The sequence below is a fragment of the Dysidea avara genome, chromosome 7 (assembly GCF_963678975.1).
Source record: "Dysidea avara chromosome 7, odDysAvar1.4, whole genome shotgun sequence".
In the NCBI taxonomy this organism is placed as follows: Eukaryota; Metazoa; Porifera; class Demospongiae; order Dictyoceratida; family Dysideidae; genus Dysidea; species Dysidea avara.
In genome coordinates, this window is record NC_089278.1 from 26,780,224 (window position 1) to 26,807,992 (window position 27,769).

General features: G+C 37.1%; 1 protein-coding gene across 3 annotated transcripts; it reads left to right on the top strand.

Moving 5' to 3' along the window:
• Positions 1–41: 41 nt before the first annotated feature.
• On the top strand, positions 42–27,552 carry LOC136260641 (uncharacterized). Of its 3 annotated transcripts, XM_066054459.1 has the most exons (8): positions 42–240; positions 10,234–10,534; positions 13,105–13,327; positions 22,060–22,157; positions 22,238–22,619; positions 22,671–23,020; positions 24,381–24,440; positions 27,304–27,552. In XM_066054459.1, the coding sequence occupies exons 1-8, from the start codon at positions 121–123 to the stop codon at positions 27,396–27,398; spliced, it is 1,629 nt and encodes a 542-aa protein (XP_065910531.1). In that variant the 5' UTR covers positions 42–120; the 3' UTR covers positions 27,399–27,552. The 3 variants fall into 3 exon arrangements, with proteins under 3 accessions (XP_065910531.1, XP_065910529.1, XP_065910532.1); XM_066054457.1 differs by lacking the exon at positions 42–240 and having other exon boundaries at positions 9,039–10,534; XM_066054460.1 differs by lacking the exons at positions 42–240; positions 13,105–13,327 and having other exon boundaries at positions 9,041–10,534; positions 22,083–22,157.
• Positions 27,553–27,769: the final 217 nt, after the last annotated feature.

A 27,769-nucleotide genomic window follows, 5' to 3' on the forward strand; every position in this document is an offset into this window, starting at 1 on the left:
CGCTTAAAGCGTGACCGCCCTCCTCTGTGTAGCAACTAAAATAAAAAGTGCCACGCCCTAAAAAGTCAAGAAGTCTATAGTGGTGTATTTGGATTTCCCGGCTAGCTACTTACAACTGACATGGCAAAGCATCCAGAGTCTATATGGTTGACATCGGTCGCTACTCTGCAACTGAAACCGACTGGTGGTGCAGTTAAATTCGGCCCTGTGTATTTGTGGAAGAAGACAATTTTCAGACAAGTGCGTAGTATACACTGTAGCTACTAAATGTCATTAATATTCATAATTGTAACCGGTTTCAGCTGTGCATTGAGCACCTGAAAAGGGCCAAACAGACTCGCTGGTTGTTTGGTTAGAAATTAGTTGCAATTGGCCCCGTGGTAGAAGATACTAATTTCACTGAGACAACTTCGTAGTACTGATACGTATATACTGTGTAGCTCTATGAATGTCAGGAGCGGATCTAGGATCATCGAGAGGATCAGTTTTTTGAAGGGGGGTAGGGTAAGCCGAGGGGTAGGGTAAGCCGAGGGGTCACTAACTCACGAAAAAGGGGTACGGATTTCAAAATCTTGAACAAATTTCTCAAGATTTCACAGATATCAAAGGATTTCACAAAATCGAACGAGAGCTGCAAAATCTGATTTTAAATTACTGGTTGGCGTAGAGTGACAAGTTCTGAAACACCAAAAAATTGTGGGAGAAAGCCATGCAGGAGCAAAGCCTCACGAAATTGAGAAGAATTGCGAAGCCATATAAAACCAGGAGCAAAGCGAAGACATAACTATTAAAGGAAACCATACAAAACCAGGAGCGGCTTGCAGCTGAAGCCCTCGGGAAACAAGGCCAATCATTGCCGTGATTAATCCCTCAAAACCAGAAACAACTGTCGAAGCCCTATCTGGTGTGAAATCCCACAAAACCAGGAGCATCTGTATGCTAAAGTTGCTTTTGTAATTTGTGTGTTGCTAAGTTTATGAAGTTTGCGTAGTTTGCTAAGTAAATCCGAAGCGGAACGGAACATCGGATTCCATTCTTACTCAGAATGGATTATCTCCTGGTTTTGTATGGCTTCCTCCCCAGCTCCTGGTTTTGTTTGGCTTCCACAACTCGCTTAATACAAATCTGAAACGGAGCGGAACATCGGATTCCATTCGTGAGCAGTTAACAGTTATCTCCAGGTTTTGTATGGCTTCTTTTCCACAGCTCCTGGTTTTATTTGGCTTCCACGACTCGCTTAATACAAATCCGAAGTGGAGCGGAACATCAGATTTCAACCTTTGAGCAGTTAGCATGGATTCTCTCCTTGTTTTGTGCGGCTTAATTTAATTTTTTGTTATACAAGACTCAAAATATGAGTGTACTGCATATCAAGTTAACATACACTTAATAAGTTAATAAATGAATGTAAGTTAGGAGAATTAACTGTTTCTTCAGACAGAGAGTTCCATAGTCGAATAGCTGTGGGTAAGAAGGAGTGGTAGTAGGTGTTTCTTTTAGCAGGAATAGTCATAAATCTCATTTGATGACCTCTTGTCCTGGTAAAGCTTCTATGAAGATAATTGGAAATGTCAACTGAAACAATGTTGTTGATGATTTTGTAGAACATGATAATGGTAGACTTTGTTCTTCTGTGTTCAAGGGATTCCCATTTTAAGCAGTTGAGCATGTTAGTTATGCTGGAATATCTATAATAATCATTAAAAACAAATCTAGCAGCCTTACGTTGTACCTTTTCAATCTTGTCTATGTTAGATTGTGTAAATGGTGACCACACCGGTCTAACATATGTAAAATAAGCTAAGGATTTGACACGAAGTGAACACTGACTAAGGTTTCTTTGTAAAAAAGCTAGAATGGAATTTGCTTTACAAGTTATAATGTCAATATGTTTAGACCAAGAGATATTTTGACTTGTTGTAACTCCTAAATATTTTGCTGAGGTAACTTCGCGAATGAGGTAGTCCCTGATATTACACATAGTTGATAAGGGTTGTTTTTTGCTAGTTATAACTAGGTGTTCACATTTGTTAAGGTTGAGAGACATAAGCCAGGTTGCAGCCCAGCTGACTAGTTTTTTAAAGTCTTCTTGCAATATTGAGGCATCTTCACTTGAAAGGATAGCTCTGTAAATTATTACATCATCAGCATACAAACGAATCTTAGAGATAGGTAGGTCATTAATGTATATTATGAACAGGAGAAGACCCAGGACAGAGCCTTGAGGAACACCAGATAGCACACTACAAGATGAGCTGTGCACATTTCCAAGAAGAGCTTGAAAAGGCTTCTTTCCTACAGCTCCTGGTTTTGTTTGGCTTCCACAACTAGCTTAATACAAATCCGAAGCGGAACGGAACATGGAATTCCATTCTTACTTTTGAGCAGTTTGCATGAATTATCTCCTGGCTTTGTACGGCTTCTTTCCCACAGCTCCTGGTTTTGTTTGGCTTCCACAACTTGAAATCTGAAGCGGAGCGGAACATCGGATTCCATTCTTACTTTTGAGCAGTTTGCATGAAATTATCTCCTGGTTTTGTATGGCTTCTTTCCCACAGCTCCTGGTTTTGTTTGGCTTCCACAACTAGCTTAATACAAATCCGAAGCGGAACGGAACATCGAATTCCATTCTTACTTTTGAGCAGTTCGCATGAATTATCTCCTGGCTTTGTACGGCTTCTTTCCCACAGCTCCTGGTTTTTGTTTGGCTTCCACAACTTGCTTAATACAAATCTGAAGTGGAGCGGAACATCAGATTCCATTCTTACTTTTGAGCAGTTTGCAATTATCTCCTGGTTTTGTATGGCTTCTTTCCCACAGCTCCTGTTTTTGTGCGGCTTCCACAACTCGCTTAATACAAATCCGAAGCGAAGCGGAACATCGGATTTCATTCTTACTTTTGTGCAGGAGCAGTTGAGTGTAAGCTATGGTACCAGAACGAGTATATAATCAGAATCATGATAAGAACATAAGATTTCATATTTCAGGCAGGATTTCATTGAAGGTGTACGAGATTTCGAGTCAGTTGGTGACCCCTTGGGGTAAGCTGGACAGGGACATATACGGCGTAACTATCCAGACATTAGAAGATACCAAGCCTTCTCACAAGGCCCTAGTGGTAAGATTCATATAGTATCCATAGACAAATTAGATATTTGGAATAATTAATGACTACATTAGTGTGCAAACTGCAAAGCACACTATTATAGAGCTGAGCGATAGTACAACTATCATAATCACGATTTGATGTCATGATAATGATAGTATCATGATAGTTACTAACAGTTAAAAACACTCAACTTCGTGTATACAACACATGAAGACACCAATTATGTAACACTATCACACCTCAGATCAAAGGAATTCCAGAGGATACATTTGCCATGTATTCCTCAACACAGGGAGACATCTAAATATACATCGGTGTACATTGAAATGTATTCCGGGAAAGTGGTTGCACTCTAAAAAAGCAAGCCACTTTCATCAAAGCAAGTATGGCCTTGATGTGGGTGAGGTAATGGTACCACCCTTTGTTTGTTTTATACAAGCTCAGACCGAAATATATTATGGGAATAAATCAATGCTCACGTCACGATTACCACAAATTGAAGTGTTGCCAGAAACAGCAGTCAAATGAAGGCGTTTTGGTATCCTTGCTGTTCTACAAGTTGGAAAATGTTACTTAAAGGTGATAACTAGTCTTACAGTGCATTCCCAATCGTTTTGGCACGTATTTGAATGTCGACACGTCCACATTACGGATGACACGAGTTAACCACTCTATAATGAAGCTTACCCATTTAGGTCTTTAGTATACATTGTTATTAGTCTTTTAACAACACGAAAGCAATAAAACACTTGCAACTTTCCTGAAATTTTCCCTACTCGACTTTCCGTGATATCCGTAGTACTTGTCCGTTTATTATAACAACCGTAGCTACAACGTTATGTTACATATTAACTGTAACATGGGCACTCGTGATTTGCCAGAAATGTATGCCCACAGTCCTTGGGCTGCACCCTCGGACTTTGGGCATACATTTCTGGCAAATCACTCGTGCCCATGTTACAACTATAAAATGTACACACCACATATTTGCTTTTCTAACACTCCACTAAAGATTGTTATGTGTCAGTTGTTATCTTTGTTGTCCACATTCAAGCTACTGGTCTTTTACAGTTTTCTAGACTTCAATGCTATCATGTTTGTTATCCATATTTTTGACTAAGCACAGGTGTTATAGCTATCATGATAATCGCAACTATTGCTCAGCTCTAACGACATACAGGGTCTGGGAGCATGGGAAAATTTTGAAAATTAGGCCCTCTAAAGGTGAATCTGAAAGTGTTTTTAGCAGTTTTTCAGTGGAAAATAATGGAATTTCAGTTAATATCATTAAATTTTCCTTTTCCATTAAATCAAGACTGATTGCAATATGCATTGAGCAGCTATCATGCATGCATGATAATCTTTTCATTTGTAGCTACCAAGCATTTAGATGTACAGTAGCCAGCTCCATAATGCATCAGCTCCTCTTAGCCATGCTAAATCTGTGAGGTAGAAACATGTAGCTATAGCTAAGTAGTAGTGGGTGTTAAACGTAAATGAGATCACAATTATTAGTATGCATGCTCCTTAGCTTAGTGACGCTTTGTCAGCCTTAACAACTATATTTGCTTTTATAGGCTTTCTGGCTTTGTTATTGTACTGTACCCATAAAATCGTTACAGTGTACACATTCCATAAAAGTGCCATGAAATTCTGATGTGTATAGACATTTCATGCCTATAGTATGGCTATGAAACAATCCATGTATTCCATGTAATGACTTTCATCACCGTGGGGATGATTTATTATTTCATGGCGAAGTCATACTGGCATTTCATGGCATATTTCTCTGGTATAGTGGTAGTGTACTTTATGAATACCTTTAAATGCTTGAACTGTTTCCCAGAACAAAGTAGATATAAAGCCAACACCGGTTTTCAGGCTAGAACAGCTAATTTTGACCAACAGTGCATTCATTTTACTTGACTACCAAACACTAGTTGTATGAAGTGGTAAATTTGAGGCAAGTTAGGGTTGGAGTGAGCAAAAAAGCAACCATGCCAGTAAAGCCAGGCCAATCTTAGGCCACCTCGAACTCACCGTAAACTTACCTTCATATACAGACAGTGAAAGTCATCATTATGCGTAACAGACAAATCTCAGATTAGGGTTATGGTCAGATTCAGCTTTGATTTCATCTTCATGTTTGTTAACATTATAGAGGTTACTTCTTATAAGATAAAACTAAAGGGAGGTGGGTGACTGTAATTAGCAAAGTTATATATATACCATATGATAAGTGCTGCTATTAGTATCAATGGAATTATTGAATAGAAAAGAGCGACTCTAACATGAAACTTCTAAGTGCCAGTGTGCTGCATTCTTTGGCCACTGGGAAACAAAATCCTGATAGTCTTTGTACAATGTTTGTAGTATTTAGAGTCACGCTGATGGTTTTGAGGAAAGTGAAAATGTGTTTATCTGTATATATCTTGTGTGCTGTACCCCATGATTGCATTTTTGTTTGTTAGCTGAGTCTTAAACTGCAGTAGCATCACAACAGCAATTTTTACACCAGACTAGCCACTAGCCACTTTTGCACCAGGCCTGCAAACACTGACTAAAAGGCTTACACATTTTCGTACTGTATAGTAAGGACCACAAAGGAGTAGGCGTGGCCCATGAAAAACATCACCCAAAAACCAGCCTAACTTTTCCCAGACAACGATGAGGCAGTATTGGTTAGGCAAAACTACTGTAAGCCCAAACAAGCCTTCAGATCAACCTGAAATTCTTTCAACAAGTTGCTACAGAATTTTGTAAAAAATTGTAGTTAACGAAATTTTCTACTGACTGACTGAGTAACTGACTGACTGATGCCTTCAGACAAGCGTAACTCGACAGCGGCTAAGGCTGTGGGCTTGATTTTTTCACTGTTCAATGTCACTTTGCCCCGAGAGGTATCTTTTGGCATACCGCAGTACATACAATGCATTCTTTGTGGACTTACCAGTGTCTGCCTTTGTGTCCCATTCATTTTTGCTGACAGCGAAGGTGTCGATTTGGCAGTAGCAAGTGATGGCTTCCCTTTTTAATGGAAATCGTCTGTATTTTTCATTGTGGCTACTTTGATTGCAGAAGTGATTTTCAAACAGTTCTTGATTGTGCTGCTATGTAACAGGTGTATTTTTCATTGTGGCTACTTTGATTGCAGAAGTGATTTTCAAACAGTTCTTGATTGTGCTGCTATGTAACAGGTTGAACATAGCCAACAACAAAGTGTATGAATACTTCACTTTTCAGACGATAATTGATATAACTGGTGCATGTGGTGCATTTTGTTTCTTTTGATGTGATATGTATGGATTGCAGCTGTACTTTCCTTGATTTGTACTGCTGTGTAACGGGTTGAACATAGCTTACAAAGAAGCGTAATGGATACTTCACTTTTTAGACAATAATTGGCATAGTTGCGGTGTGGTGCCATTACTTTCTTTTGATGTAGTATGCGTGGGTTCACCAGTCATAATAATTATTTACAAAAAAGGTTAACAAACGAGTAGACAAAAAAAAATTGGAATTTTCAACTAGAGTAGGGACCATAGCACATCGATAAAAGTACTGAGAAAGAAGCTGAAGTAGTGCATGATATTGAATCACAGTAAAACAATAAGAAGTGTTGTATCCCTACTGTGTATTTCCGTTATGGTATCTTGAGCATATAGGGATATAACACTTCTTATTATTCTACAGTGGAACCTCTCTTATCCAGGCAGTCTGGTACATACTACTGTCTGTATCTCAAATGTCCATGACTAATAATAACATGCTATTATGCTAAAATGATTAACTTAAATACAAGCTATGTTGTTATTGCTTTCAGTTAGTGCTATGCAGTTTAGTAGGCAGAGGGGGTAGTCACTACAGAACATTCAAGGTCACTCCCCTGGGCCGTAAAAATCCATGATCACCTAGCAACCAAGTGGTAGTTATTATTAGTAGAATAAACAAGTCACCAAACAGGTATTTAGCAACCTTTAGGCTCCCTCCTTGTGCTTTCATCTAAACCAACTCTATTATGGTCAATAAACTACAAGCCACATGGGCTGTCTGGACAATGGAGGTTCCCAGACAATGGAGGTGCCTGGACAATGGAGGTGCCCGGACAATGGAGTTGCCCGGACAATTGAGGTCGGATAAGGGAGATGTCACTGCACTGTGATTTAATATCATGCACTACTACAGCTTGTTTCTCAGTACTTTTTATCGATGTGCTATGGTCCCTACTCTAGTTGAAAATTCCAAATTTTTTGTGTACTTATGTTTGGCAGACTATGCCTTAATCCAGTAGTCTGTGCATTGAGCCATGAGTATACTTGGCTTTTTTCAGCCTGTCTAGATATTTGCTGTCTTCCCTGGTCATTTCACTCAGGTTAGGATAATGATTCTCTCAAACTCTTAGCTATGTGCCTAGAGGCTTATAGCTAACTGATAAAATAGAAAACATGCATGCGTGCACTCGAACTTTGTTTATAGCTATACTTTCTTTGGTTGTCACTTCAGAGATGTAGCTATAGAAGTACAAGATGCTACATGTTAGTTTCTGTGATGTGAATCGCACCTGTATTGCTTAAAACTTTGTATTAGATGACAGGTCATGATACAGTGCTTCATAATGCAACCAAAGTATTTGTGCTCCAGATATATTATAAGAGGTAAAATGAAGCACTGGTTGATGTTAAGTGAATGGAAGAAGCACAACTTTATAACAGGAAATTTTTGAAAGGTTAAGTTTTGAAGATAATGCGTTTTCGAAAATATATTATCAGAAACAGCTATAGCTAGCAATACTACATCTTTGAAGCGACAACCAAAGAAAGTATAACTATAAAACAAAGTTTGAGTGTATGCATGCATGTTTTCTACTTTATCAGTTAGCTATAAGCCTTTAGGCCCATAACTAAGAGTTTGAGAGAATCATTATGCTAGCCTGAGTGAAATGGCCAGGAAAGACAGCAAATATCTAGACAGGCTGAAAAAAAGCCAAGTATACTCATGGCTCAATGCACAGACTACTGGATCAAGGCAAAGTCTGCCAAACGAAGCTATGAAGAAAGAGCCTAGAGTAGCTAAACATGATTCTACCAAAGCCAGATGGGCCTATATTAATATCTTACAAATATTTCAAAAAAATTGGAATTTTCAACTAGAGTAGGGACCATAGCACATCGATAAAAAGTACTAAAACAAGCTGGAGTAGTAAATGATATTAAATCACAGTAAAACAATAAAAAGTGTTATATCCCTACTGTGTTCCAAGATACCATAAGGAAATGCACAGTAACACCTACTCTAGTTGAAAATTACAAATTTTTTGAAATACTTGTTTGTTAGCTTTTTTTGTAAACAATATTATTATGATTGATGAACTCATACTGCATTTGAAATGGCACCGTGCGCCCCAGCTATATCATCTGAAAAGTGAAGTATCCACTACGCTTTGTTGTCAGCTATGTTCAACCCGTTACACAGCAGTACGAATCAAGAGCTGTTCGAAAAGCATTTCTGCAACCCACGCATACCGAAAGAAAGAGTTGGTGCTATATACGCGCCCCAGTAATATAAATTATCGTCTGAAAAGTGAAGTATCCATTACGTTTCATTGTTGGCTATGTTCAACCCATTACACAACAGTACGAATTAAAAACTGTTTTAAAAACACCTCTGCAATCAAAGTAGCCACTATCAAAAAAAGGAACGATTTTCATTACGAAGGGAAGCTATAACGTGTTACCACTAAATCGACACTTTTCGCTGCCAGCAAAGATGAATAGGACACAAAGAAGGACAGTGGTAAGTCCATGAAGAATGCATTGTACGTACTGTGGTATGCCAAAAGGCACCTCTCGGGCTGAAGCAATATCGAACAGTGAAAAAATCAAGCCCATAGCCTTAGCCGTTATTGAGTTACGCTTGTCTGAAGGCATCAGTCAGTCAGTTACTCAGTTAGTTACTCAATTAGTAGAAAATTCCATTGAATAAAATTTTTTAAATTCCGTAGCAACTTGTTGAAAACATTTCGGGTCGATCTGAAAGCTTGTCTTACCTAACCAATAATGCCTCACCGTCGTCTGGGAAAATTGAGGCTGTTTTGGGTGATGTTATTTTGTGGGCCACGCTTACTCCTTTGTGGTCCCTACTATACACTACTATCGTAGTGTATGACTATTATCTGTACTGATAAAATGATTATTATTATCTATACTGAACAATTAAAGTAGCAAATTAGCTACGTAAATGACCAACTCCATTGGTAGCTTCCTCCATGAATCTTTCTAGTTAATTATCAACAGTGTGGCACAGTAAAGAGGAATTGTTTCAAAAATATTTTCCTGAACTTCCAATGAAGCATTCTTTTTTCAAACATTTAACCTTTCAGAAATTTCCCGCTATACAGTACACTCAGTCAACTAGTGAATAGGTATCCACTCTACCTGGTATCTTGTTTCATGTGACTGTTCACTAAAGAAAAATGATGGTAAGTGAGATAAATAGAGACTCAGTTATTTTGTTCAGTATGAGTATTACTCAGTGTCACTGCTTATGGATTATGCAGTCATTAGTCGACTGTTGAAGACTTACACTAGATTCCAGTTGTTCAAAAAAATTTTTGGTCACAGATGAACTGCCTTGTGATTTGAATATTGCTATACAATGAAACCTTTTGATCTGGGCATTCTGGGACATCCCTATTACCCATATATCTCTCAAGGGTAGGTAACTAAGAAATGCATGATAATATGCTCAGTAACTCATATAATAAATACAAGCAATGTTATCATTGATGCAGTTTAGAGGATAGAGGAGGAAGTCACTACAGAGAATTCATGGTTACTCCCTTGCACTGTAACATGCTAGCTTGAACCAAGTGGTAGTTATTATTAGTATAACAAACAAGCCACCTAACAGATAGACAGCAAGATTTAGGTTCCTTGTGCTTTCATCTAATCCAAACTCCATAGAATACAAGTCACATGACTAATTTGATGCACAGAGATGCCCAGATAATAGAGATCTGGACAAGAGAGGTTCCACTGCAAATACACTCTATTTACATATGTATATATACATACCCTTCAATAGTTTCATTTATATGTGGGTATATATGTTCCCATCAAACTCAGGCTGTTCACAAGTATTGGTGTGAGCTGCATCGAGAGAGCAATTTCTATCCGAGGCAGTTGGTACTGCATGAGATATCACAACACATAAAAGTTCGCCATTGTGGTAAAGTTTCAGAGATGATTCCTTTGGATGATGTGTTCAGCGTTATGGTATCTTCTGAACAAAAGGGAAAGCATGGATTTAAAATAGTAACTGGAACGAAACAGTACTTAATTGAGGTCCACACCTCACAGGAGGCATCTGCTTGGGTTGATACAATAAACAACGAAGTGTTTGGACCACCAGTACCAGGAGTAGTATGTGAGTATGCATACATGTAGTTATAGAAGTAAGCATGTCCATAAACACAATTGTACCATGTATTAACATGTTGTATAATTATATGTACCATGAAACCACCTAACTTCAAAGGATAATTTCAGGGTACATATCTCATAAACCCTGGCTTGCCATGGTACATTTAAGTTAAACCATGGTTTAACTTAAATGTACCATGGCCTTGATATCTGATGAGGTAACGTTGTTTATTTTTATAAGAACCCTGGCAGTATTTGATTGCAGGAATTTATTATTGCTTACGTGATGAAAACCATGAACCCGATTTTGCATTCTACAGCACTCAGACGAAGGCAATTCGACACCCTTACCACCCTATGAGTTGACAAACGGAAGTTTAAGGTGAGAACTAGTGTCATAGTTACTGAGGTTTTCACCAGCGTTCGAATCTGCGTGACGCCTTGCGTGAGTGCGTAGCAGTTAGCGTGATTGCACACTCGGCCTTTTGCAATCATGCTAACCGGTACGCTCTCACGCACGGCATCACAGAGATTCGAACGCTGGTGAAAACCTCAGTAATTCACAATTGCGTGTCCGCGTGTTTGATTATGTACCACACCCACTTTTCATATATCATGAGGTAATCACTCTGCTGCGAAGCTTACCCCTCTAGATGTTTAGAAAATGTTGTAAACAGTGGTTAAACGATGTAGCAACTTTGAAACACTTGTTAAATCCCAAAATTGAGTGTTTCCGTGATATTCATAGGATTTGCCCAACAAATGTAACTGCAACGTTACTTGCTGCTGACCCATAATCAAATTTTACAAGACTGTCTATATAATAAATCTGCCTCGTATTGGCTTGGGTGATTAGTCGCCCACCACAGTAGGCTATTAGCCTACATGGTACATATCAGTTGTATCATGTGCCCTTGTGATTTGCCTGATATGTACACCCACGCTCGAGAGCGTGGGTGTATATATCAGGCAAATCACTCAGGTACATGATACAACTATTATATAATCCTCGGGCTGGTATTTTAAATTTTGGAGTGCATTTCGGGTCACACTGAAACACTTTTGGGCTTGATTATTCCTAACCAATACCACCAAGCTGGTTTCAAATAAGTTATATACATTTAGAGTATTCAAAATTTGTTCTTTTTTAAAACTATTTATTTTGTTGGCATCACAATATTCATTTTAGCCCAAATTTTTTGCTTTTGATGCCTTCGGATCAGAGTACCTCAATAATAGCTAAGGCTACAGGCTTGATTTTTTTCACTGTTAGATGTTGCTTCAGCCTGAAAGGTGCCTTTTGGCTTCCCTATGTTTGTAGCAGGAATCATCTCTATTTTCTGTAGTGACTTGATTGATTGCAGAGGCACTTCTTGTACTGTTCTTCATTTGTAATACAGTGTAACAGGCTGAACATAACCAAAAATGAACCATAATGGCCACTCACTTTTCAATAATTGATAGTTGGGGCACGCGTTCGAATGAAAACAGTAAGTGGTCTGCTAGCATTGTAGCCATTATGTAGCTCATGATGTTCTGCCAAACACAACCGTATACACACAGTGAATGATACATGGAGCTAGCCTAGGTCTAATCAGTTATTTTGACTTTTTGACTATGGTGTAAAAGTGATGGACAATTTTCATTCATTCTTTAATACAGGAAGCCATTAATGTGCACTACCATGAATCAGCACTTTGTGTTATCAGTGAAAAGAAATGTATACCAGGGGTAGATCCAGGGGGTCTTCAGGTGGTCTCCCCTCAGGTTGAACCTTGAACAAGAAATCTAAAAGGAGAAAAGCAACAAAATATGAAAGATTGATATACTCTAATAGAGCAATCAGACTAGTAATTACAATATCACAAAATGATAGCACACATGATATAGATTGTTTCAACTTCAGCAAACAGTGCTTAATGTGAATGATAGACCTAACAACTGGAAGGAGCCAATGGTATTATAGCTGCAGGTACGTGTTTTACTGCCAGTAACTTTTTTTGTGGTAACATACTTGACTCTGCCTGATGTGATATCACTTGACCATTCTTGAGATCTTGCCTAGAAGACACAAATTGAATTGAACTCCCTGCAATATGAATTACGGAACTGATACAGGAGTTGCTTCAGTAGTTATTCAACTCAGCCAGGAAAGAGTTTGATGAATAAGAGCTTCATCATTTGTGATGCATATATAGCAATGGCAGAAACTTGTATTTGAATCCTGCAGTGGCATAGTATAACAGTAAGCTCTGCACAAATAGCACTGTGCTAATTCTTCAGCTACTGTACGTAGTTAGCTGGACACACACACCATGCTCATTAAAGTTTGCCTATAGGGCACATTTTATGTATGTGAATGCTACAGCTGTAGGATGTGCTGAGTTGAATATGTGAAACTTTAGGGGGATTACCCTTCACCCACTTCAGAGACCCCACCCTCTTCAACAATTCTGGATCCACCCCTGTATACATACATTAAATAGTTGTGCAGTCACCACCATATAATGGTTGTGAGATTGTAAGAGAGCTTGAGGGTTACACAGTTGTTTAGCATTATTACTTTTTATGCAGATGAGTTCAGAGTGATGATTGGTAGCACCATAAAGAGGAGAAGTAACAGATACCTCTTGAAAGTATGTGATAAAACAATAAAGGTCTTCACTGCTAATGGAAAAATTGAAACAAGATTTTCATTAAATATATTGGATATCCATAAGATCCAATACCAACCAAAAACGAAGAGCACAACCAAACAAGGCACTCTAACTTTATCGGTTTTAAATGCTCAGTCAGGGTAAGTATATAATTATAGACACAGTAAAGGCAATACCCCCAATTCATCAATCTCTCTTTTTTGTCAACAAATTTTTGCTGTAAAACACACTCCCTTCACATTCAAATGATCCCACTGCATTTCAAACTGCTTATCGTTTTTAACCTGTTAACACTCCTGTATCTTGTTTTGTATGTTGTAACCATGTATTGGTGTTGTGTACATGTTTTTATCTTTGTATATATGACCGTCTCAGCAAAAACCCGACTTGTTCGCACAATTAAATTTTTTTATTCACTCAGCAATATCAGCAGTGTCCAAGGAATGGACCACCAAAGTTTCAGCCTTCTGTAGTTAGTGTGTAGTTTTGGAATTATAGCAATAGACAGTAGGAAGAGCAAGGTAATCAATTTGTACAGCGACTATACTGAAAATAAACTACAGATGCTTACATTCGCAGCCATAACTTCCGTTTGGGTTTGTCTACAACATTGCAATTTGGCCTAAAATGTTTACCATGGATCAGCACATCAGCCAAGGTATAGTGTTAGCCCTGTAGATACTTGCGCATATGGATATGAAGGCGGTTGGGTAGAAGAAACGATGACAATCTTGATTACATTTACCACATCATAAACAAACGCACGTGATAAGCATACCATTGGTTCTAGAGAAACGAAACAAAGATTGTCAAACTCTCCATGAACAGGCGAATACGATGGTATATAGTTTTAATCGATTTGAGTCTTCCTTCTTCAAGTACTGGCCCGATAAAAACTTGTGTAGTTTTTTTGTAGCATACGTAATTTTACGAATTATTATTAAATTTTGATTTTCTCAATACGCATGTTTGTGCGAACAAGTCGAGTTTTGCTGAGATGGTCACATATGCTTTGTGTGAAGAGCATCTATGCAGGCTATGCCTACTGTTGCCAAACAAAAATAATCTAATCTGATATTAATACAATGTAATAGAAAGTAATCCAATAAAATGCAACTTTTTAGCAGCTTCACTGTTTTGTTATTACAGTTGGCTTTTGAAGCCATGTTTTGAAATAAGATCCATTTTATATCTAACATTATCAGTGTGCAGTTTTCAAAACGCCTGGGTGAAAAGAGTTTTGAAATCAAAGGTAGCAGCTACCAGAAATGGACATGATGAAGTTAATGCCAATGTCTCACAATTTATTAATATTATGCCATTTCTTGATTTCCACCTTTGATTTCACTACTCTTTTCATCCAGGCTTTTGAAGGCTGCACCCTTTTTCACAGTTTGACAGTTTTTGTGCAGATTTCACTTCCTTCTGTACTGTATACGGCTCCACAACCAACCACAAGCTGGCTTTGGGTTTTTTTTCATTAGAGGAGTGCCATTGTATTGGTATTGGCACGGAAACCAGTATCAGATTGGTATCCGTAATACAAAGCTGCAGATACTGTACCACCAGTAGACACTCACCACTTTTACTTAATATTTAACTATCACTAGTTGGGCTACAATGTGGTGAAAACAAAGCCTGTGCTATCATTTCCAAGTATTGCTACACTTAATTTGTGTGTATTCTTATAAAATAAGAGCATTTGAATCCATTGTGATTAAATGACAAGGTAGTTATTCTTCAAAAGTAGCTAAAGTGTGTAATTTTATGGTGTTTACAGTGGCATGTAAGCTAAATAGATTTAATTCACTTATAAGTCTCAGATGAATCTTTATACTTGTTTAGGCTTCATTACTTAGTTGACAACGGTATTAGTAGGTGATTTCAATAGTAGGGATGAGGCTATAAATTGAGCATTATGCTTTTGAGCAGTGTTCAAAAAAATCACCTATTATGCTTTTGAGAATTGCCCATTATTCCCAAAAATTATGCCACCATAATTGGCTAATGATGCCAGTGTATTGCTGTATCAGACCATTTTCATTGATGTTTAAGCTTCAAATTGTCTTGAATTCTTTAGCTGGTTGTTATATTAGACTATTTCATTTCAATGTGACTGCTTTATTAGAGTAAATGTGACCGGATTTCACATAACAAGGCTTCCACACACACAAAATCAAACTTACGATTTTGCCAGAAATGGATTGCTGGTCTAATACACTATCATATTTCACACTGTACTTCCTTCAGCACTGACAAGTCTGGTTTCTGTAGCAGCTTTCTTCCGACCCTGTCAAAGCCACGAGTGCGAGATTGGCACCATTAAATGGCCATGGCTTTGTGATAATGGTGTGTAGTGAGCTGGGACTTCACAGAGAGCTCGCCAATAGTGTTCTCAGTCAATTTGGAGTAATTTGAGGGCCATGGAGGGCCATGGAGAGCCCAAACTTGGCCTCTGGATTCCAATCGTCTTCTTACTTCATTTTAATACCCGTATATTAAAACCACCGTCCACCCCCACCCTCCCACCCTATTATTACTACCTGTGATATTATTACCCGCTCGAAAAAAGCTGCTCAAAATAGGGAAAATTTTGGGTATCAGAAATGTATACACCCACTCGGTGATAGCTAGTGAACAGACAAACAATTGGTGCAAATTTTGTTTGCACAGCTGTAGGCACTGGGAAGTTATTACACAATGATTCCTTAAAATCGCCATATCTCCTAACAAAGCTTTGTGCATCGAAGCCTTGTTTTGTCAAATTCAGTCACAAATAATATTCATTGACTGTTCTATTAGAGTTTCTGATTGCTCTATTTATATTAGAGTATCTTGATATTTTTTAACGGAATTGTGCAATTTGCAGATTTCCTATGATTACCTCAAAATGCTAGCATAACTCCTGATTCCCACGCATACCTATTACGTATGCCTGAATTATGCTGGCATAATCGCTGCATCCCTATTCAATGGTGTAAGAAATATTGATAAAAGTGGAATCAATAAGTGCCATGCAGAGATCGCTGCATCCCTGTTCAATGGCATCAGAAATATTGGTAAAAAGTGGAATCAATAAGTACCATACAGAGAAATCTGCTCTTGCTCGATGCTTAAACAGGTAGTGTGTGCATATATTATAGTGTAACTGTGCATAATATTATAGTGATTGTCCTCCACTAGACTGTAGGCTGATTTTGTTTCGTTTCATTTCCTGTTCGATTCTGGTTTTTATAACTATCCGACTGAATTAGGGATTAAATGTCCACTAGTATATCTGCAGATATAGTAGGCCTGTGCCTAATATGCCGGCATAATTTTGAGAATAATAGGTCACCAATTTTGTGAGAATAATTCCGGAATAATAGGATGGTTACGGGAATAATTTTAGAATTATCGGACGTCCACTGGAATAATCAATGGAATTAAGGGGCGTGCCTATTCTTAATTAGCTAGAAGAAAGTACTAAACTACTAAGAATGATAGATAGCTGGCATTATTATACGAGTGCTGGCTGAAAGGAGCTGAAAAACCTCTAAAGGATCGATATACTCTAATAGAACGCTCAAATACTCTAATAAAGCAGTCAGCTCGTTTCATGTTAACAATCTGCAGACAGCATCAGGGATTTAACTGCATGATTATCTGCAATTCTGAAACTTGTACTCTTATACCAGTGTATCTTCTTTAAGTCTTTCAACAAACATATTGATATCATTATCCACTAAACTTAGCATGTAGCTATAGCTACAGTTTTAACACACTGATAATTAAGAACTCTTTTGTTATACTCCCGATAGCTATTTTACGTCTGTTGTAATGCCTATAACCATTATGTGTAAGGTGAAGTGCTTCATTTATGGCTAGCTATTATTAATTCTGGCAAAACTACTTATATCAGCATCTTGAGAATTAAGTGACTATAGCTACAGAAACTATGTGAGCATTATTATGGAATAATAGGCTAGATAAAAGAATTTAAAAAGAATAATAGGAGAAATTTTTGGGAAATTCTGGAAAGAATAATAGGTACAATTTTGAGCATATTAGGCTCAGGCCTAAGATATAGGCAACCTTCCTTGTTCACTACTTTTTAGCTACCTATTCCCTTGTTTCACTACTAATTTTTTCTTTAATCCCTAAGCCAACTTTAAATTTAAAATTCCTTCTACTTGTTTGTTTGATTTTTTTTTATTATGACAAATAAACCCACACGTACCACATTAAAAGAAAGAATGGAATCAGGAATGCTCTAAAAGTTATCTTGCATCAGAATGTACACCCCAACAATCAGTTACGTAATGGAAAGGGAGGTGGCCATTACACTTTGTTTTCAGGTATACTTCGCCTGTTACAAATGAGGAACAGTACGAGAAGTGTCTGTAATCAATCCAGTCACTACGACAATATGGGCGATAAGCATAACAGCCAACACAACCAGAGGGAAGCTGCATTGTGCTATCATGAATTGACAACTTGTGTTGTCAGCAAAAAGAAGTTAAGTCCATGATGCGTGTATTGTACATACTGCAGTTGGTGATAAGGCACATCCGGGGCAAAGCAACATCGAACAGTGAAGAAATCAAGCCTGTAACCTTATCCATTGTTGAGTTATGCCTGGCTGGAGGCATCATTTAGTCAGTCAGCATAAAAAATTAATTCTGTTAAATAGAATTTTTTTTTTTAAATTCCATGGAAACGTTTTGGAAGGGTTTGGGATTGATTTTAAAACATTTTTGTACTTGGTTGTGTCTAACCGATGCTGCCAAGCTGTCATGAATGGAAATTGAGGCTGGTTTTAGGGTGATAAGTTTGGCTGGAAAAACCCAGTTCTTCATGACCCCTAATATGCAGTACTCCATACTGTATGATTCCTAAGTTTTCTTTCTACTTGTTTGTTTACCTTTTTATAACATAATCATGACAATTGAACTGGCGCATACCGCATTAAAAGAAAGAATAGCCCTGGGAATACCTTTAAGTATATTTGCATCAGAAGGCATTACTCAGCAATCAATTATGTAATGGGAAGGGAGGTGGCCATTATGCTTTGTTTCAGTTATCATCTGACTATGCTTCACCAGTTACACACCGTTACAAATGAAGAACAGTACAAGAAGCATCTCTGCAATAAATTACAGGCAATTAGCCAACACAGCCACAAGCCAGGAAACTGCATCGTGCTATTGTGAATTGACACCTTGCATTGTCAGCAAAAAGAACTTAAAGAGGACAAAGGTAGGTCCATTATACATACTGCGGCTGGTGAAAAGGAACATCTCGGGACGAAGCGGTGTTGAACAGTGAAGAAATCAAGCCTGTAGCCTTATCCATTGTTGAGTTATGTTTGGTGGGAGGCACAGCTAGTTAGTTAATCAGTCAGTCAGCATAAATTCTGTTGAATTGAAAATTTTTCATAGAGACTTTTTGGAAGGGTGTGGGGTTGGTTTGAAGAAATGTTTTGGGCTTGGCTGTGCCTAACCTATGCTGCCAAGCTGTCAAGAAGGGAAATTGAGGTAGGGTGATATTTTAAGCTGGAAAAGCCCAGTTCTTCATGAACCCTAATATGCAGTAGTACCGTACTGTATGATGAAATAGCTACTGTCTTTATCAATGCAACAACAAAGAAAAGTAAAGGTCATTATACAGGTCTTTGTTTTCAAACTTCTTAAAGACTTAACAAAATAACCTGGCTGCTTTTGCTGGTTCATTACAAGAGCAGATTCAGGAACAACTTTCAGTCAGACATGGTTTCACAGTTGTAAGGATCTATAAAGCCTGAGGCTGTAAGTTTTCATTGTTTATACAGCACTGGTACAGTATATTGTTGGTCTTGGCCTTTTTTAGCAGTTTCTTAGTTCTTCACTGAAATGTAGCAACTCAGCCTTCGCATTATAACACAGACTTGCAACAGGAAGTTCTTGACCTATAGGATGTTGTAAAACCTTCTGTGATGGTAAACCTATAAAAGAGGACAGAAACCATTAGAATAACCCAATAAACAAGTATGAGTTTACGGAGGAATTCAGGGAAATTGTTAGGTAGACAATACATACCAATCACTTGTAATGAGGTGAATACCTGTGATAGCAGTGGCTAAGTAGTTAAGGATTCAGGTGTTAGGTATGTGACAACATATTTATAGATATTTTTGTACTTTTTGTGAGTGTTCATGTTGACCCACGATTTCACACTTAAGTATTTGCTCTTTTTTTTTGCATTGTAACTCTGTAGTTGTTACTCCCTTGCTTTTCAATAAAAGGCATTTCAAGTTATTTCCATACATGCTAGATTTACTCTGTAGCCATGACAAAAGATTGACATTTATATGTGAATATACATCCATCATAATACCGTGTATATTAAATTTAATCAGAATTAGAGAAAATTTAGTCCACGAATTCACATCTATATATGTGCTATATCTGTGCCGATTTCAAGATCATCAAATTAATTAATAAACAATTAGCATTTTATAGCAATTTTTGCAAAGCGTGCCAATGTGAAAAAAGAGAAGGATAATTCTTGGCCTCCATAAACTCCTTAAGAAAAAGAATTGAAACAAAAAATTGACAGTTTAGTTACCCATATTTTGAGAATGGCTGGAGTGAATCCAATCAAATTTATATCCCACCCGGTGGACAGCTACAATACAAATATGGTGGACAAGGAGTTGTGCATGATAAAAAATAAATCATGTTTTCTTTCTTCCTGTCAATATACGCACAAAGTGCTGTGCCAGTTTTCTCGGTCACATGACACACTATAGTGCATGTGCATATACAGTGGAACCTGTGTTACGGTCACCTGGATTAAGCGGTCACCTCTGCATAACGGCCATGGACACGAGGTCCCAAATATTTTCCCATACAAATGTATGCATTGTTGTCTGCATTAAGCGGTCACCTGTCTAACGCGTATAACGGCCAACCAAGAATTCGCCTATGAATCACTGTATACATAACTTTCTCCTTCATATAGTGGTCGCTACCTTTTATGGTGGCTTGTTAAGCCAACTGTCTGGCACTACGGCACCGTTTCAATTAATGCACAATTATCACACTTCCTGCCTTTCAATGAATACTATATAATCTATCAGGCTTCATTGCTTAAACGTATTCAATAGCTATAACCAACATTCTTAACAAGCTCACCTTGTCCTTTCTGTACTAAAATATTACTGCATTGCGGTTGGCGCGAGCCTCTTAATAATAATCACTCATTTATAACGGCCATAGCCACTAAAATGCTGCTGACCACCTTATACAGGTTTTCTCTATAACAGCCACCTGTATATAAAGGCCAGATATATCTGGTCCCAAGGTGACCATTATAGACAGGTTCCACTGTACATACATTTGTCCACCATCATGTATTAGTTAATATCAGACATTCTTACCAATACAAGTTTAATGCCATAGCACCAATCAGGTATTTGTATGACACTCTCAGTGCATCTTTAGTGTAAGAATAGTAATACAGTGATTATAATTAGCATTAACATCATTACAACCATTTCTTGGCCGCCACCTTTGATCCCACAACTATTTTCACCCAGGCTTTTTAAAACTACACCCTTTTCCACAGCTTGGCTGTGTTTGTGTGGGTTTCACTTATTTTTGTACTTTACAAGGCCCCAAAACGAGCCTATAGCTAACTTGGGGGTTTGTTTTTACTCACATGTCTTCATTCTTATACAGACAAAATGAAAACAGATTTATAAATGTATTATATTGCATGCTTTACTGTAATACTCTATTGTGCACATTTTGTGAGGACTTCTACTAGAACATACATAGAATGTTCTGGAACAATCTAGTGCTTCTATTGGTGGATCTATGAAATTACAAACATTTATTTATAAGTGCTAGAATTTTCATTTATAAAGTATGGTGATCGGCCAAGATAGCAGCAGCTCAGTGGTTAATGCGGGTATATAGAGGTCCCTGGTTAAAACTCTGGTAGGTTTTTTTTTGGACATTTTTGTGCACCTTTTTACCCCACAGTAACTGCTCTATTAGAGTATCTCAATCCCAAAATTTTACACTTGTTTGATTTTTGCTTTATAACTTAGTAGATGTAACTCTATTGCTATTCAAACTATTAAAAGGCACTGCTATGGTGATCTGCCTATGTATCCAAGTTATTCTCATACTTTGTTTGCCCTATAGCTGTGACAGAAGTTTGAACTTTTTATGTGAATAAATGCTCATTACTTCTTGGATATTCATCAGATTCACAGCAACCATGGTACATGAATCCACATTTATGTACTCTTCATGTGTGCCAAAGATCATTGCAATTGAGTTACACATTTGTGTTTTATAGCAATTTTTTGCAAAGTGCAAAAATAAATCAAAGCCCCGTAGCTCCCTACAACTTAAGAAGAAAAAAAATCAAACTTTGAACGCATCCATATCTCACAAATGGCTGGTACGAATTTAATCAAATTTGTTGTGTGGCCTACCCTACCTGGTGGACAGCTATAAGGCAGCTTTGGAGAAGGGGCCATGAGCTATGCACACACGAAAATGCTATTTTCTTTCTGTCAATATAATGATGGTGTGGCGTGCCAGCTTTTTTGGCCGCTAGACACACTACCATGTGTCTTGATACCTAGAAAGTAAGGTATATGATTGATACGTACATACGTAGTGTGTGCATTGCTGATTAAATTGTTAATTGTGAACTACTATCTTATGTACATAAGTAGTGTTTAGCTGGTGAGACTGTATAATACATTAAAAACTTGTGGTAATTGTGTTACATGAGAAGATTTAAACAGTCTAATAGGGCAATCAATGTTATAAACTAAAGTCCAAATGTTATAAATATATAATTAATATAATTTGATGCTTATTGTTATTTGTAATTATCAAGAAAAAAATGTTTTAGCTTTGCAAGCCAAGAGCACTATGGATTTAGTTAGAGTCCTCTCCAACCGACTTACAGCAGAAAAGTTGCAAAAACGTTAGTTAAGTTAAATGAGTAATAGCATACATAGAAATTCAGTGCTAGCATGATGCAGTTCATTGTATTTATCAATTAAGGTGCCTCAATGATTCGGAGATCTAAATCAGTGGACTCAACTCTCCATACACAATCCAGATTTGATTTTCTTGTTGGAAATAAGACACTGGAAACTGATTTAGCAGAGAATGGAGTTTCACAGCGTGACTACATCAAGCTGCCAACCAGTGCAAGCAAGTCTATAATTGGAAAGAAAACCTCCCTTGATCTACCTAGTAGCAGTTTTTTCAATCATTCAGATACACATTCTAGACGTAAACAGTGGCAAAATCAAAGGAAGTTTGTACCAGTACTTAGTGAAGACCAAACCTCATTATATCAACTAAAAGAAAAATTTGGTCCAACAATTGTGGCCTCAAAATCACTAGACCAAATTTACAGTGATGAAATTCACTCACCAAAGTATGTAAGTACCAATGATTTTGTATTTGTATTATTACATGACTATCACAGTGATCTAAGTATTACAAATGAGAGCACCAGATGTCACATTGAGAAGTTGTCAAGATTTCCACCATTGTCAATTCCTGATGAGCCATTGTATGATGATCCATTTTATGACTGTATAGATGACACTGCTCACCAAAAATCTTCGTCACTGCCAGATGTTTCAGCAGGATCAAAATGTTCCAGTGAATCAGTTATAGGTCCTCCTAATACACAGAAGGTTAAGAAGAATATTCACCCTTTGCTGGTGCAGTATAAGGCTGACTCATTACCAGCTAATATAAAAGAGGCACATTATGATCAGAAGATGATTGCATCGAAAAGCAGCTCATTGCCACCGATTACTTGTAGAATTGGTGGGTGTTTGTTATATCTATGTACATTATCATATCCATGAAACCTGTCACTGATGGGCCAAAATGGTATAAATGTGTGCATGGCTGAATTTAACAAAAAAATTTACACATAATTGAGTGACATCGTATAATTATATAGACACCCAGGCATTTATTTCTTATCTACTCGTGAATCAGCTGAAAAATCTTGTTTTTCCTTGTAGAAGTTGCTGTTGACATCAGTTTGACAAGTCACAATGTCATATCAAGATAAATTGTATAGTGTGTTGACAGCCAAGCAAGCCAGCACATCATACTGTGCATAGATTGACAGAAAGAAATGAAACTCAATATTTACTCCAGCTCAGCAGTGTTATACACTTACTGTCATAAATAGGCGTATTCTGTTCTAGCTACTGTGCTCATTAAAGCTTTGACTAATTTTGTGTGCTTGCTGACTTACATAACCACTGGGTCTGTGAAGCACCTCAAGCTACCATCCCAATAGCAATTCTGATGAAATCGTCCTGATATTGTTGTATACAACTCACAAATCCATTGTGTTGCTATGCTGGAATTGACATGTCCATGCATTAGACTCTGTCCATCATTTACAATCAGCATGTGTGTACATTGGCTAGCCATCATAGCAGTACCTTTTTATTGTTAAAAATAAAGAAGTAACATCTATGGAGTTACAAAGCATAAATCAAACAACTGTAAATCGTGGGATCAAGATACTCTAATAGAACAGTCAGCATGGAGTAAAAAGGTCCATCAGAAAAACTTACCAGAGCCCAAACCAGGAACCTCCATACTGAACACCCAAATATTTAGTTACTGAACCACTGCTTTACCTCACTTAAATTCTATTAATGAATAGTAAAAGTTTATATTCATAGACTTACCATTGTAAACTCTAGAATTCTTCAAAAAATGTGCACTCCTTTAAGTTAAAAACAATACAATTATGGCTTTTGATCATCATCATCATTGTGTCTGTGGATAAGAAGAAATAAAAGTAAAACAAACTCCAAAGTCAGTTTATATGCACTAGTTGACCAGTAATGAATTATGTATGTTTAAAATACAAATGTAAAAATTTTATATTTGGCAAGGGATCATAGAAATAAAAAGGAATGAAACAAATGAGGTTATTTACACCTGCAGCTATACTAGTGGACATTTAATCCCTACTTCAGTCATGGCAATATCGTTGACAAGCTGTGTACGACTGAAGTAGGAATGACTATATAAATGTCCACTAGTATAGGTCCAGGTATAAAATTAATGACCTCCATTGTTTCATTGCTTTTTTATTTCTATGACTAAAATTTCTACATTTTCTTATAAGTATTACTGTGTGCAATACAATTGACAGGATCTATATCAAGTGAAAATGCATACGTGATTGATAGCCTTATGGAAACATATCTTGAAGGTAAGAAAACGCTTGCAGATACATTCATTGGGCAAAGAATGATTGTGTGAGAACACACCAAACCTATGATTGTAAAATTTCTATTTAAGATAAAATTTTAGACTGGATTTGTGAAAAGGTACCTTTTCCACACATTTGACATACCAGCTAACAAAACGATGTAACACTTGACTCCTTATACTGATTAACTTGCTCTTAGTATCAAAATGTAGCCAGAGACTGTAGCTACATTCACTGAAAAGTTTAGGCAATAATATGCTATGATCAAAAAGGTATAGCTTTGAAGTTCAAAAAATGGGTCAAATTTTGTGTTTGAAAAAGGTACCTTTTTGCAAATCTGGTCACATATAGAGATGATAGGAGAAATTATGAATGTTTTAGTAATCTACTAAACACTGTTACTGGTACAGTCAACCTTACAGTCCAATGTATGTATCGTGTTAATGTTATTGTGTTCTTGTTACATCATGCCTCTAATAACTCAGCCAGTATTGATTGTGTAGTATCATTATCTGAACATGTTTCAAGAAATGTGTGTGTACATGTTCATACAAGTGTTTATTCAAATATCTTTCAGCATTCACTGAAGTATAAAACATTCTATTAAACAAAAATTTGAGAGTTGAGTTTGAGTAGGGATCATAAACTTTCTTATTAACAAGCTGCAGGGAATATTGATGCTCAACAAAATAGGAAAAATTGGAGCAAATATTGAGCAAAATAGGTAAGAAAGAAAATAATTGCTGGAAAGAAAAACAGGTGGAAAAAGCAAAATAGGCCTAATTTGTACATAATAATGCAATGAATGAGTTGGTCTTTGCATACTAAAGGCTTGCTTGTACAGGGAAAGAATCGGCTCATCCCTAGTACAAATTTTGCATTCTGTTATTTGTTTATTTTTTATTTATTAAGGCTTTACAGCACAAGTGTTGAAAGTCATTCTGTTATATAGCTTTGATGCATTTGTATAGCAATGCATGTAAATATATGGTTGAAACAGACCCAAGTTCAAAAGCAGTCTAGCTATATTTTAAATATCAAGACACAGACAGAGCAGTGTGCTGTGCTGCGAGTGCTGCCAAGGATAGCTGGCATGAGTATAGGAACCAGAAAATGAATTCATATATGTGACCGAATTTTGGAAAATAACCCATATGGGCATGCGTGAAATAATTAGAATTTTCATGTTTAGAGAGTTAATATTAAGAGGAGGGTACAGTTTAAAACTAATTCTTGTAATTTAAGGCATTGAGAATGGCTTACAATTATTAACAAGTACATTTACACAGTAAATCATGTTATTGATCATTAAATATTTTAGATGTCAAATGCACCCATATGGTTGATTTTCCAAAATTCGGTCACATACAACTCAATCAATCACAAAGAGACAGATACAGCTCTTCTTTCTGTAGGACAACTACTATAATTATTTTCATGCAAAGTTCAGTTAACTATCAAGGTAAAACCAAGACACGTGGTAGTGTACTGTGTGGCCCAAGAAGCCAGTGCTATATACACTAGCAAGTCCTTGACAATAATGTGATTTTCGCACACTCTAACAGAAACAGATCTAGAGATCATTCTATTACAACGTTTATCCAGCAAGTACACATGTATTACATAATGAAAGTTTACAAACTTTGGGAGTATATGGTAATTAAATCCCGGGGAATAGTAGTTAAACCCCAGTGCATATAATATTATGGAAGACAATATTTATTTACATCTTAAATTGAATGAAGTGCAATGAAAGTAAAGTTGAAACCTTACACATATAAAACTACAAACTCAGCAAAATTGAAGTCACACACATTGTAAAACTTTTGTCTTGTCCCCAGCCGCCCATGCATTATATCATGCGAAGTCGTGTGATCGAGTGTGTGGGTGGCTGGGGATGAGACTAGTAAAGTGGAACCTCAGTTATCCGAACCCCTTGGGACCAGGGGTGGTCCATAAGTCTGAAAACGTATCTCTGAAACTGTGTACAAATAACCTTAATTAAAATAGTGTGAAAAACGTTTTTAAAAAATTTCAGTATTATCAACTACCCTAATAGAGCAGTCATATCCGTAGTTCGGTTAGCTGAGAATCTGGATAAGTGGGGTCCGGATAACTGAGGTTTCACTATATAACTACAAGTTCAGCAAAAATTGAAACCATACACAACTGACATGCTTGTCTAGCCTTATTGACACACTGTTTGTGAACTTGACTGCTTCAAAGCGAGGGATAGAAGCCAGTTAAACCCCACCTGCACTCGTATGATATCTAGTTATCAACACCTCAGCTTCACGTCAGCCTCGGGTTGATGACTACAACATCCTTCCTGGGGTTTAACTAGCAGTCATATTCTAATTAATCAACAAATCATATCAATGATATTTGTACTCTTTATTTTATGCATAAAATTTTTTGACACTATAGCTATTTATATCCCAGTGCGTGGGAGTGTCAAAGTGCCACACTAGGTGATAACTAACTTATCAACTATCTTATCCCTGGGTGATAACTAACCCAGTGTGTGGGTTTGCAATTAATGCGTGGGGGCAAGCTTTGAAACCAGCCATGTTACATGAGTAGGGAGAGGCAGACCAGTATGACTGATACATTAATTTTGCTTTATGTTTAGTAATTTAGAGCAGCATTGATGTATGTTTGTGCTACTCGAGTCACTTCGTGACAAATGAATTAATTAGAATACAGGAATTAAAATCAACATAATGGTTGGATTTTTGGCTGTGATTCGCACTGGGATATAAACAAGCTATATCTCAGTACACTTGGGCAATATCCTAGTTATCATCCTCATACTGGGATATACTGAACTATAACTTACATTTATCCACTATCTTCTCAACAGTTGTACCAGATAATGATCACTATGAAGTCATAGATGATGATGTATGTGATGATGACAGTGATTATGAATATATACCTAGTGATAGTGATACATGATTTAGTGTATTCCATTGCATTATTGTGATAATCACTAAAGTGTTTGTCTATATGCACCTACACAATGTATATTTCCCTGTGGATACTAGAACTGTGTGCCATTAATAATGTTACTTCCTGTCATGTATTGTAAGAAGAAACTACTGGAAAATTACCAATATAAATTATACAATGAAACCTCACTTAGTGGCCACCTCAGTAATGAGGCCACCTCATTATAGTGGCCAGCTCCAGCAAGACCAAACATATTTTACATGTATTTAATTTTCATTAATAGGGCCACCTCATTATTAAGGCCAGTAGCCACATACTACAAGACTAAACTGGTAAAACTAATACAATCTTCCCTCAGTAAAGAAGCCAAAATGAGG